This window comes from Centroberyx gerrardi, chromosome 16 (assembly GCF_048128805.1).
Source record: "Centroberyx gerrardi isolate f3 chromosome 16, fCenGer3.hap1.cur.20231027, whole genome shotgun sequence".
Taxonomy (NCBI): Eukaryota; Metazoa; Chordata; class Actinopteri; order Beryciformes; family Berycidae; genus Centroberyx; species Centroberyx gerrardi.
The window spans coordinates 923,478-937,534 of NC_136012.1; the positions used below are offsets into that span (position 1 = coordinate 923,478).

The 14,057-nt window shown below is 41.9% G+C and overlaps 1 protein-coding gene across 1 annotated transcript in view; it reads left to right on the top strand.

The window, feature by feature from the left end:
• uvssa (UV-stimulated scaffold protein A) overlaps window positions 1-14,057 on the top strand; it is a 53,461-nt gene that overhangs the window by 21,860 nt on the left and 17,544 nt on the right. Inside the window, exon 10 of the mRNA XM_078289310.1 lies at window positions 11,089-11,209. Within this exon, the coding sequence (XP_078145436.1) occupies window positions 11,089-11,209 (121 nt within the window). The remainder of the gene's footprint in view (window positions 1-11,088; window positions 11,210-14,057) is intronic.

A 14,057-nucleotide genomic window follows, 5' to 3' on the forward strand; every position in this document is an offset into this window, starting at 1 on the left:
GAGTCTCTGCAGACACACACATTGTTACACACTACCAATGGGCCATAAGCAATGATTAAGCGGGATCATTTTTGGATGAGTTCATGCTATTTCGAGGGGGAAAATCCTGCTCAGTATGCCTTTAACTACTGCAAATACCAACTGTTTTTGGCAATAGAAAAAATAATCCCGATGTTGCAGTGACCATTTTATTTCTTTAAGTTTCCATTGAACCAAAAGTTACCATTTCTTCCACTGACTGGTGGCTTAGGACCGCAGTCAACATTCTTCACTTTATCTCACATAAAATGCTATTTCTGTTAGCATCCTAATTAGTGATATTTTTGCAGTCATGTGATTTTGTATTAGAAGACATTGCAGATGTAGATATGATCGTTTTTTACATGGTACTTTGAACTGCTTTTTCTGAGTAACTTTTTCTCTCGAGGGAAGCTTTGCCGTAGTTCAACTTCTTCCAATGTGAAGTAACTGGCATCTTTCACAGTAGCTTTCCCGACACTGCCATAGGGCTTTTCAGTCTGAGCTACGACCGGAGCCTCCTATATGCATCCGTTGAGCGCTGCTAGCTGAAAACATGGGCTTGTGTTTAGTTAGGGATAAGACATGCAAAGTTATTTGAACACATCTGTTTTTAAGAGTGTATTCAGTCACTCTGGGTTCCATTCATACAGGCCTAGGCCTTGTTTACTGCTGATAACACATCTTATCACCGCACAATGGATGTGGCCGCCTGTTTCTCATTGCAGATAAACATAGAGAGACTATCCCTCTATTTCTCTCATCTCCCATTCCCTCCTTTTTGTTTGTACATTCATTCTCTCTTTGTGTGTCCATTTCTCTCTCGGTTGTGCATTCCTTCTCTGTCTCTCTCTCTGCCTCTATTTCTCTGTTTCTCTCTAATCATGCATAGTGTACATAGTGAGTCTCAGTGCTGCGTTGCTTTCACCGAGGTGTGTTGGAGATCAGTTATTCTTTCATGGATGGAACCGAGGAAGGAAGGATAGAAATAAAGATGGAGTGAATGAAACACAAAGGTGAACAGGGTGGAATAAAGGATCAAATGAAAGAATGACAGAAGGAGGAGGCAAAGGAAGAGAATAATTCGACAAAGAAAGACAGGGGAAGGAAGGATAGATGGAAAGTGGGTAGGAAAGATGAGGAAGGAAAAAAGAAAGAAAGATTTAGGTTGAAGAAGGGGAAGAAATAAAGACAGGAGGGCAGAAGGGAAGCAATATATCGTCAGATATATTTATTTTATTAAAATGGGATGTGGTCCCGTCATTGTGGTCCACCTCTGATTTGATGGATATGATGCAGTTTGATTGATTACATATTGATTGTAGAATTGATCAATACTACACTGGTTGCCCATGGAAAGCCCTTAACCTGAACTGATTCTAATGAGAAATTTTGATTCGACACAAGTATGAATATATAGTAGTGCTAGTAGTATCACCTTGGGTTTCAGTGGAGAACCGAATGACACTCAATGACAACAGTCATAAACATTCATAAACTTAAATGGTTATGATGGTGTTATGTTAACCTTATACATCCCTTCAAATAAGGTGTTTTATTAAAGATGAAGACATTTCGCTTACTGACCTCACCTTACAGGATTTCTGGGTAATGAAGTCCTTCAAACTTTCAAAAATTCAAACAGTAATCTCCCTCTACCACTTTGGGCTGCCAAATTGTGAAGTTACCAGCTTTAATGGAAAATTGGCCATTGGAGGTGATTGATGGCAATCACACTATAAAGATTATTATTTTATTTTATTTTTTTTCCATAAAAAATAGTTTTAAGAATTTTTCAAATTTTTTTAATATTTATTGCAGCCCTAATAAGAGGTATAAATAATGAACTGATTAACTAACTAGGGCTGGGTATCGTTTAAAAAATTACGATACCAGTACCAATACTAGTACCCTTAAAGTGATACCGATACCAATAGAGTACTTCATTCAACTGCCAACTCCGTCACATACACCGCACTCAACTTCACCACAGACTGTATGGGTTGTAGCTGCTGCGGTAGTGGGCCAATCACACGTCGCATTAAATCGAAGAACGCTTGTGGTGATTGGCTGCGAGCAAAACCATACAAATAGTCATTTTTTTCTAGATCTGTGTACAAAAAGTATCGAATGCAGGTATCGTTTGACTGGAGAAGTTTCGATACTACTTGGTACTGGGTTATTTCAGTCGATACCTTAAAGGTATCGAGTACCGATACCCAGCCCTATAACTAACTAATGAAATGATGTTTTATGAAAGTAAGAAAGTGGACAGTTTTGATGGTAGACCATTCATGAACTCATATAGTTATGTACATTAAAAACAAAAAAGTGTAATTGTTCTACCAGGTTCAAATGTTATTCTGAAAGCCTGATAGAGGCCCAAATGCTTATATGGCTCCAGAAAAACCTGCCCCATAGCTGCATAAATGAGGTTGGAGGCATTGCTCATTCTGAAAATGAACTTTTGTTATGAGGAATGTGGTAAATATCGCCATCTATCTGCCAGTCTGCCTATCGATTTTAATGAAGCATCTGTCGGAATGTGTGTGTCGGATTGGAGATGAAAGGAGATGTCTTAATCGCACTAGAGGACCTGTATCACTAACCAGAGAGCTGAGAGGGACAGAGGGAGGGATGGAGGGATTTAGATAGAGAGACATAGACTGGAAGTGAGAAAGAGCTATCATTAAGTGTGGAGCTAAACCAGTGATGACAACACCAGTCTGACTCCATTATGAGAGAGTCTCCATCCACAGAGAGGAAGCCTGGTAGTGACAGCAGCCGTCTGATTCTATTAGGCTGGACGCCCTCTCTGTACACCGCTGACACACTCTTCTTATGTGCACTCTTTCATATCTATATACATGGGTTGCCATAATGCTATAAAAATAATCACTATTTTCATTTTCCATGTGCTTAATATGTTCCTGGCACCTTGAATTGTTTGTTGCGTTATATTTGATACTCCCTGTTTGCTCTGTTCTTATTTTCTATTATTCTTTGCTGTAGCCTATAAGTATTTGCTGCTGCAATAGGCTTGGGCAATATCTAAAATTTAATATCACGTTCTTTTGGGGGGGTATTTTATTTTTTGTTTCTTCCAAATTACATAAAATGTCTAAGCTATAATAATAATTATTATTATTAACAGCCTAGAAATTTGATCTTACTGTTGAAGCATTGGAGGAAACCGACATCTGGGAGGGGGGGTTGGACCTGCTGGTAATGAGTCCACACTGGAGATCTCTGGACCAGTCCGATATCACTGACCACAGAGGCAAACTGGGCTCCAGGGACCTCCAGGGGTCCTTGAGGGAGTTGCAGGTGTTCTTGTGGAGGCTCTTGGGGTCCTTGAGGGGGTTCCAGGTGTTCCTGAGGAGGCTGTGGGGGTCCTTGAGGGGGCTCCAGGGGTTCTTTGGCGGGTAAACCTTTATCAAACAGAGGTCTACGGTCTGAAGTCTCTATCTAGGGGTTCTTGACATTAAAAGGTTTGGGTAGCCCTGGGCTAGCTAATAGACCTGCCAGGCTAGGTTAGTAGAATAAAGATGTCACCTTATGCATCATACAAGCTGACTGCTCCCTAGAGACAAAGGGTGTGTGTGTGGGTGTGTGTGCAAGAGGGGGCTGGGGGGGTATAATGGGGTAAAGGGGCGGAGAAGAGGATATGGAGAGAGAGAGACAGAGGGAGGAGTAGAGAAGCTTTTTTCTCATTAGGGTGGGATCCCATGAGAGCCTTGCTAGGTGGTAATAAATAGGAGGGTAGTATGCGTGTGTGTGCGTGTGTGCGTGTGTGCGCGTGTGTGCACCGTACCAGTAGCCAGGTGGTAATAGAGATGTGGGATGTTCGCCAATCAAACCATGAATAGGTCAGACTCCACCGGAAGCTTTAGGACTAATTAGTTGGTAAATGTGTTGAATTCAATCAGTGGATGTCCAGTCCCCTCATCAGAAGAAGTGACAGAGCTGAATAAATAGCAATAATATTAATAATACTAATAAAAATAATAATGAACGTTATTATAGAGCACTTTGCAAAACACGGTATCTTCGAAGTGCTTTAGAAGATAGAAAAAAAAAACAAAGTTTTAAAAGGGCAAATGATCAGGATAACTAGAATAAGAATAAAAATAGAATACAGATCATACTTTAAAAATCCAGAAATGAAAATCTGGTCATTATCTACTCACCCTCATGTCAGTATGTTTTTCCACATTACACACAGCAAGTTTTATAGAAGCTAAGAAAACCAGCCTTATTTTTAGCTTGACCACCATGCACTTTTGAGTTTATCCAATGGGGTTTGAAAGGGTTTTATAAACCCAAGAATGGTAGAATTGTCTCAGCCCCTCCTTCAGTTGAACATGAAAATTGGCCCAAATTTTCACATGACAACAGGAATATGTATAGACAAAGTCAGACTGTGCATTGTTGTCTGTTCTCATTATCAGAACATATTTATCGATGAGGTAGCATATACAGAAAATGTGTCCAAAGATGCGTAGTGGCTCATTTGCAGACAATGTGCAGAAATATGTACAGATCAGAAACTGCATGCAAATGTCATATAGATTCAATAAAAGCAACAAAGCAGAACAAAATATCAGCTTTAATGGAGTTGTCAAAAATGGCTGATATTCCTATTGACAGTCACAGAGCTTTGACATTTAACTATGCACTATGAATGGTGAGACTCAGTCAATGTCATGAAGTTCCTACATATGTCAGACAATGTCAGCTGCCAACTGCAGTAAAAATTGAAAGAAACGGAAAAGTGGAAAAAATTTGCAGGACAACGGAAATATCATACCATAAGCACACATCTGTCCACAAGCCTGAAACACACCTTAACCTCCCATATATGTGTGTGTGTGTGTGTGTGTGTGTGTGTGTGTGTGTGTGTGAATGCGAGCGCGCACGTGCGTGTAATTTATGCGTAATTCTTTCATGAACTGTGTTTATACATACGTTTGTGTATAATGTCTTCATTAAGCTAACTGTAACTCTCTCTCTCTCTCTCTCTCTCTCTCTCTCTCTCTCTCTCTCTCTCTCTCTCTCTCTCTCTCTCTCTCTCTCTCTCTCTCTCTCTCTCTCTCTCTCTCTAAAGGTAAATGTCCTCAGACAATGGTGGCATTACAGACACTCAATATTCCCAATAGCCATTCTCCATACCAGCTTTAAATGTAGAATGAAATAATCTAGTCGCTGAGTGTTTGTGTGTGTGTGTGTGTGTGTGTGTGTGTAGCCAGGTGGAGAGCTATATTAACTTGTCAGGAGAGACAATGGAGACTCTAAAGGCTTTTTCACCTCCTTGTGTTCTCCTCTCCTCCCCACTTGACTCCTCTCCTCTTTCCTCATATCTCCTCCCTCTGCTTTCACCTCCTCCTCCTTCTCCCCTCGAGGTGTGATGGTTAATCCCCCCCCCCCCCCCCCCCCCTCCCTCCCACTCTGCCATACACCTGACTTATGGCTGTGCAGTAATAATTTGCCAGACCTTGGCGGGCTGAGTGTACATTAGCATATAAATAGCAGATGCACTGAGTGCCCATCACAGTCGACTACATTTAATTTTTGGTTTATAAGATTGAATGGGTTTTTAAACGCACCGCCATCAAACTTGCCAAGAGACAAATGAAGTCAGGAGAGCAGTTGTCCGAGGAGGCGCCCTCACATCATTTTTATAAAAGGATAAGAGCCTTATTTAAGGGGGAGGGAGAGGAGAGAAGGGGAGGGGAGAGGAGAGAGTTCTGGATGTCATAAAAGCTGAATGAGCAAGGCATGCTGGGACACCTGTGGAAGCAACAACATCCAGTAGTTCTTTCGAATCCTGCTCTGACACTGATTTGCTCCCAGTTGCCTGCCGCTACATCCCGGCTGAAAGCAATATTTCATGTCTACATTGCATGTTGTGTCAGAATGTGCCCTCCAATCACGTGCCATACAGGGCCAAGAGGCTTTCATTCCAACCAAAGACTACACCAGGTGATTTCACTTATTAGATCCTCCTCTCTGGTTGAAGGTGTGTTGAGCTGCTGTAGTGTTTGAACTCTTGGGTATGGACCATGGTTAAGAACAACTGCTGTATATCACAACTAAATACAAGGCAACAGTAAACATGCTTCCCCCCCACCATGTTGTAGTCTCCCTGTGGGCCAATCAGTAACAAATGTTTTGCTCTGTAATTCTGGGTATAATTGGTAATTGGCCTCCCTTGGACCAATCAGTGTAATTTTGAAAATGTTGGAACATAGTGGTGAGATGCATAATTTCCCGAAGTTTCAGGGTTAGGGTTAGGGTTATCGGATGAACGGATCAGTGGTGTCTCAGATATCATATGTGACGGACTGCAGCACCCTCCTAGTTGGCTTCAGCACCTTCAGTTGGCTTGAACACCCTCCTAGTTGGCTTCAGCACCTTCAGTTGGCTTGAACACCCTCCTAGTTGGCTTCAGCACCCTCCTAATTGGCTTCAACATCCTCTGAGTTGGCTGAGGAATCTTCCTATTTTGGTTCAGCACCCTCCGAGATGGCTTCAGCGCCCTACTGATTGGCTTCAGCACCCTCCTAGTTGGCTGAAGCACCCTTCTTGTTGGATTCAACACCCTCCTAGTTGGCTGAGGCACCCACCTTCTCTCCTTGCCTCCTTGTCCTAGTTGGCTAAGGTACCATCTTAGTTAGCTGAAGCTGGGGCTGTTTTGGCAGTAAGTATTCTGTAGTCGGATGGCAGTTAATACAAATGAACGCTTGAAGCTACTACTGCTTCTACTAGTACTTCTACTAATGCTATTACTACTCCGACTCCTCCAGGGTGTCCAGGCTCAGCCCTATGACAGAGCCACAGTTTTTAACCAGCATCTCCAGCCTTGATGTTGCTGCCCGAACACACAACAGCAAATAATAGTGCACTGGCTGCCACTGATTGGTAGAACACATTGAGTAGTCTGTTACATGCATTAAAAACCTGAGCTTCATCAAGAACAGGCTACTCTGCGTTCTCCAGCGTCTCCATGTTATCAGTCCAGTCCAGATTGTTGGAGATGTGAATCCCCAGGTATTTGTAGGTCTGAACCATCTCCGCCTTCCACAGACTTGTAGAACTGAACCATCTCCACCTCCTCAAACTTGTAGGACTGAACCATCCCCACCTCCTCAAACTTGTAGGACTGAGTCATCTCCATATCCTCAACCCCGTAGGACTGAATCATCTCCACCTCTTCAAACTTGTAGGACGGCACCACCTCACCGCCTCAAACCTGCAGGACTGAACCATGTCCACCTCCTCAAACTTGGAGGACTGCACCACCTCCACCTCCTCAAACCTGCAGGACTGAACCATGTCCTCCTCTTCAAACTTGGAGGCCTGAACCACCACCACCACCGCCTCCTCACCCTGGATAGTGATGGTTTCAGTAGCAAATTCACTACCAGCTCCTTGGTCTCATCTACAAATAAAGTGATGTTTAGTTGTAGGTAGTTGTCTTTGCACCGCCTAACAAAGCTGTATTGTAGGCACAGTAACACATGGTCCTGTCTTACTTAAACAATCACTTCCAATGGATCTCTTCTTTATTTTGTTGTTAAAAAACTACATATTTTTCTTTTTCTGCCTATTTTCCTTTTAAAGAACCTTCTTTATTTATCTTTGAGTGTACATTGCCATTACAGTAAAACATGGCCCTGCTTTACTTAAACAACTTTTTTATTTATTTTGCTCTGTTCAAGAACTGCTTCTATTTATCTCTTAGTCTGTTTTTTTTTTTTTCTGTTAAAGTATCCCATATTTTTTTTGGGTCTTTTTTCCTGTTACAATGACACATGGCCCTGCTTTACTTAAACCATCACTTCTAATTTGTCTGGCGATTCTCCATTTCTTTGGTTTCAGTTAAAGAACCAGTTTTTATCTCCTCCGGGGAACTCTATGTTACTGTGTGATTTTCTCCCTTCATCTCTCCCAGAGAATAAACCAAAGCGCTGTTAAAATGCAAAGCAGCCCCCCATGCAGCCATGAGGGGGAATGGAGGCCATATTTTAGCTGTGCTCCCCGTCAGCAAAATGTTTCTGGAGGAAAGCTAATTCTACTGTGAGACTTACAGCTCTGCCAGGCTGGCCGACAGGCCTCGATGCTATCAGGGCTGAATTAAGGTGAATTAGAGACAAAGAGAGAGGAAGAGGGGGAAAAGGGATGATGTTAGGGCAGGATTTTCCTAGAGCCGGGTGATCACTTCTTAGTCGTAGGTCGTTGATCAGAACAGAATAAACCAGCCGGGATTAAAGTAGACAACCAGAAAAACCTATACAGACTATATCTGTGAGTGTGTGTGTGTGTGTTGTATCTTTATTATACTTGTAGCTAGCCTAGAATGAATAAGTGTAGCAGCATAGTGGAGTAATGGAGAAAGTTTGGCTTGGTGTTTAAAGCGTTCCACTTTTATTTAGCAGCATTCTCTCTTTTCTCTGGGAAATAAATAAGCTCAACTAAAGCCTCTGGATCTTACGCTTCAGGTTGGCGCCGTGTGAAATCTTTTTTAGATTAAAAGGAGAATTCGTAGCGATAACAGCTCGGTTTTATCAGAGTCAGGGGAATTTTACCTTGTTATTCTTACTTTGTGCAGCGATACGTTTTCGCACAGGTGGAATTCACTTATTTTAATACAGTAATATCGGAATTCACTTGTTTCAGTTAGTGATGATTCTTTGTTTACCAATGTTCTTTACATTAACTACTGGTCTGACAAAGGGAGAAATTAGAGTAAGTAGACACACACACACACACACACACACACACACAATTTTTGTGTTCTTATTGCCAAAGAAATAATGGCAAAATGTACTTGTTATAAGTTTAAGTTAGTAATGGTTGCCAGTTTGTCAGTGCATTTATACAAATGTGGAAATTAGATTGGTTTAATTGTCTAATTATGACCCCCCCACACACACACACTCCCTGTCTCTCACTATTACACCACCCACCCTCTCTGTGTCTTTGTTTCTCTCCATTAGTGAGAACTAATTAGGCTTTAATTGTTTAATTGCTGGCTAATTGAATAGTGAGTGTTGTAATATGAACTGTTTTAATTGGTCTGTATGTCTGCTGAGTTGAGAGGTAGGGGTGTGTGTGTGTGTGTGTGTGTGTGTGTGTGTGTGTGTGTGCGTCTGTTCAGGGTTGTGACATGGGTGACTGACTATTCTATGACTCAATTATCATCCCACCCCTGTGTGTGTGCGGGTGTGTGTGTGTGTGTGTGTGTGTGTGTGTGTGTGTGTTGTGTTTCAGTAATCATCATCTAAGGACTCATCATTTATACACCAATTCTAACATTCTAATGTGCTTTATCAACAGTAACACAGCACTCTTCTATCTCTCACACACACACACCCCCCCCCACACACACACACACACACACACACACACACAGGTATTACACGCTAATGAAAAAGAGGCCTTTGGGAATAAGAGGTTAGTGGTAGCGTTAGGTTTTACTGCTCCTCATAACGCTAATCACTGTGGTTATTATGCTGCTAGAGTGGAGTGTGTGTGTGTGTGTGTGTGTGTGTGTGTGTGTGTGTCCTCTGCCGTTAAAGGAATAGCGAACACCACACACACACACTGTTATGGAAATGACCCCTGTGTGTATAGGAGTAGTGTGTTCTGCATTGTAGCCCAGCCAATGGTTAACTACCTCACCAGTAAATTAAAAACTATAAATTCTGCTTAGTGCTGATAGCAGCTCATCACATGCACGCGCGCACACATACACACATCATCATCATCCCTTCCTCCCCCAAACAGAAAAGATCACACAATCCTGAGAAGGAGGAGGAATGAGGAAGAGACAGTACACTTCCATAGGATGTTATTGTCCAACACATCAATGAGTGTAATTTGGATACTGTTTAACACATCAGTGAGTGTAGTTTGTGTTACATTCAACACATCAATGAGTGTAGTTTGGATACTGTTCAACACATCAATGAGTGTAGTTTGGATACTGTTCAACACATCAATGAGTGTAGTTTGGATACTGTTCAACACATCAATGAGTGTAGTTTGGATACTGTTCAACACATCAATGAGTGTAGTTTGTGTTACATTCAACACATCAATGAGTGTAGTTTGGATACTGTTCAACACATCAATGAGTGTAGTTTGGGTTACATTCAACACATCAGTCAGTGTAGTTTGGTTACTAGATATGAATAGATTTGATTTATTTATTTAATACGGACAGTGCATATTATTGAACATTTAAAACCAAATGTAAATATGCCAGATTTCGTCTGTCGTCCAGCCTCATTTGGAGACCCATTTTAATAATTATCTATTTGTTTGATCCGTCCAAGAAAGAGACACCATTCACGATTGACTGAGTAGAGGACCTGACTAGAGCGGCGCAAACAAGGCCCCTCTGCCCCTCCCCTCCCTGTTCGCTCTGCTGCTGCACACTCCGCACATGAGAGAAGGGGAATAATTTGATTCAAGATCTAATTATTAGTATGCATGTAAATATGCTCAATGATGTATTCATGAGATGTTGAGCCTGGACATTTTCAGCTTTCCAGTTGATAGGAAAGTTACCCAGTGAGTGTAAATGGCTATAATGAAAGTTCTGAATAGATATATGGTGGATCGGAGGGTACTGGAATTTATCATGATGACCAACATCGCTGATCCCTCCATTCTCTCTGTTCTGGCCTGTATATCTGAGCAACAAGTTTATCCTATCCCTAACCCTGTCTGTCTCTCTCTCTCTCAGACACACACACACACACACATACATACACACCTCCAGTTGCTAGCTCGTTATACTCTTCTTTCTTATCTGTCCATCAGAGTGCCCTCTGGTTACTATCTCTCTCTCTCTCTCTCTCTCTCTCTCTCTCTCTCTCTCTCTCTCTCTCTCTCTCTCTCTCTCTCTCTCTCGCTAGATAGATAGATAGATAGATAGATAGATAGATAGATAGATAGATAGATAGAGCATTCAGATGGTAAATTCTACTAGAAAATACTGTTCACCTCAGATTTTTGGTTCATCCCAATGCCCACAGTTCAACCTTCTTTCCCCTTTCTCAGATGAAGGCTTCTGTAGACGGAGAGGAGGATGACGATGACGATGATGATGATGATTTCCAGGAGGTTCCAGAGAAAGAGGGATTTGAGCCACACATTCCAGAGCATCTACGTGCGGAGTATGGTTAGTTCGATTACACACACACACACACCCTTCAAACACAGATACACGTGCATAAATAGTGAGGTTAAACCACCATTAAAGAAGACCTGCCGCTGCCCTAATCTTTTCAGATCAACACACACTTCAAATAAACACACACACGTGCACAACACACACAGACACATACATACTTCAAAGAAACAGCCTCCAGCAGGTGGTAGTGAGCAGGTAAACAGAGGTGTTAGGTTGGGTTTATTTACACAAGCATGGTTGAGAATGTGTGTGTGTGAGAGAGTGTGTGTGTGTCCAGAGAAGGTTTATTTGTATGTCTTAGGTCGAGGCTTATAGCTCCAGAAAACAAAAGGAAGGCCACTTGTCAGTACTGATATCTGGGATTGATATTGTCCTTTCATAAAAAATGGGATCTAGTCCACTATGGTGCATATGATGCAGTTTAATTGATTACATATTTATTGTGGTATTGATCAATGCTACACTGGTTGTCTGTGGGAAACTGATTCTAGTGAGACTAGATTAGATTGCACACAAGTATGCATTTGTCTGTTTTATTATTAGTATTAGTAGTAGTAGTTGTAGTTGTAGTTGTAATAGTTGTAGTAGTAGTAATCGTAATAGGGGTAGTAGCAGTAGTAGTAGTAGTACTAGTAATAGCAGTATTAGTAGTAGTGGTAGTAGTAGTAGTAATGGTGGTAGTAGTTATAGAGCTGGCTAGTCACATGGTACAGAGCTTCCCTATGTTAGTAATAATAAGTAATAATTTTAATAAGTTTCAAATGCACCACAACCTTATAATTAAGAGATATAATTCGATTTTTTCTGTGTATCCTTGACGGATCTTGCCCTGTCCTGGCATCCACTTGCCTACGCCCAGAGAGTCTCCACTAGATATGAATGGGTATTATAATATCTCTATGCTTGTTCCTTCATGGATGCTGGCTGTATTGTACATGTATGGATCATGTCTAGCCTTTAGGCAGCAGGGTAGGTTATAGGTCAAATGTTCAGGTCATTAACCAACCGACTGGTGATCTTATTGCTATGTCAGCCGCACAGCAAGATGGTTGTTTTTTTCTGGCTGACAGATGGAATTTGAATGGTGTTAGTATCATTATCTACAGCCATGCTTGGTCCTGTAGGAGCTCCAGGCAACAGCACAGTAAAACTCTGATGGTATTGCACTGTCAGCCATATTCCAGCATCTTTCTGTTCATCACTCATATAGCTTCACATCTGGACTGCTGTGTGTTTGTGTGTGTGTGTGTTTGTGTGTGTGTGTGTGTGTGTGTGTGTGTGTGTGTGTGCGTGTGTGTGTGTGTGTAACAGAACATGAACACACCATAACAGAACATGTTGTTGGTGGTGTTATTTTTGCCAGGTCAGCCATGTTGCTGTGTCTCTGCGGTGCCCTTTGACCCCTGGCTAGTACTCACCATCAGCTTTCCTGAGTCTTTACATTCAGACTGAGCCTCTTCTCTACCTGTAAGCCCATTCCTCTCTCCTCCCACCTCCCTCCATTACTAATCAATTAGACACTAATGTAATTAGATTGTATCTGATGTGCCCAAAACAGCCGTGTGTGTGTGTGTGTGTGTGTGTGTGTCTGTGTGTGTGTGTGTGTGTGTCAGGGTGATTAGTGGGCTAGGTAATGATCTGCAGGGGCCATGCCAAATTAACAATGCAACCTCTTTAATGAGCCCCTATTAGCCCTGCACCCACATTTATACCACACACACACACACACACACACACAGACACACCTGCTTGCCTACCTGCTGGATATGTAAAGAAATATCTAGTCCTGTTTAAACAGTATGTTTCATTCTTAACCATACATCATATTACAACCAGATTTGTCCAGATTTAACACTTTGTACACTTCTCCTCATCCCTGTGTCTTGGTGCCTTAGGCACTGTGGATCAGGGAGCATTGAGGTTTATTATTGACTGGAAAGCTCTCATTGCTGGCTGCTTAGAGTTAGCCATTCTGGCCTTTCTGGTTGGCGTGACTTAATTTCAGTTATATTAGTTAGAGATATGGATTCATTACTTGTTCTTTTCTACCATGAAAGCAGTGAGTCCAATGGAATCCAGTGGTGAACAGGGGCAATATACCAGTCTTTGCATTGCACTCATGTTAACTTTCTCAGTGTTGGGCAGTATTGCACATCTGCAATTAAATAATACATGCAGGTTTGGAGCAAATTGTGGAATTTTATGTTTTTTTCGTTTTCACAGCGGGAGGCTCTGTTTCGAATTGGGTGCAACGCTTTTCTGTGCAAATGACAGTTTTTGTCAGACTCTCCACACTGGACACAGCTTTTTTTGAGGTCAGACTGTGCCCTTGTCCATCTGGCAGATGATGTCTGTCTCACACAAGTGTGTTTACAAGCAACAGCTGAATGAGCACCCAGCCTCGCCAAATTAGTCTCTGGTGTGACAGAGAACATAATGTGAGGCGAATCGATTTTGATCAATTTCTATACATTGACCGATTTTTTATTTTTTTTGTCACGGCCGTGCCAATGTTGTACCGGTGAGTCACAATGGAGCCTATGTATGGGAAACACTGTAGAAAACACTATGGGGCTCCAAATCTACCTGGGTGGTTGCTGATATACTTGGGCAGCTTGATCAAAGCCTATATGTGAGAAACACTGTGAATTTAGTCACCCAAATCATAAGAACAATGTGTCCAGCCTGTGTGAACAATTAGTCAATAATAGATGGCTATCATTATATAAGCATACATAACAGCTGTTTCAGCGCTGTTGGAGGGCATTGCTAATGCAAGACTTTGGTGACAACTTATCCAGATTTTCTGGTTCATGATGCCCAGCTCATGAGCCAC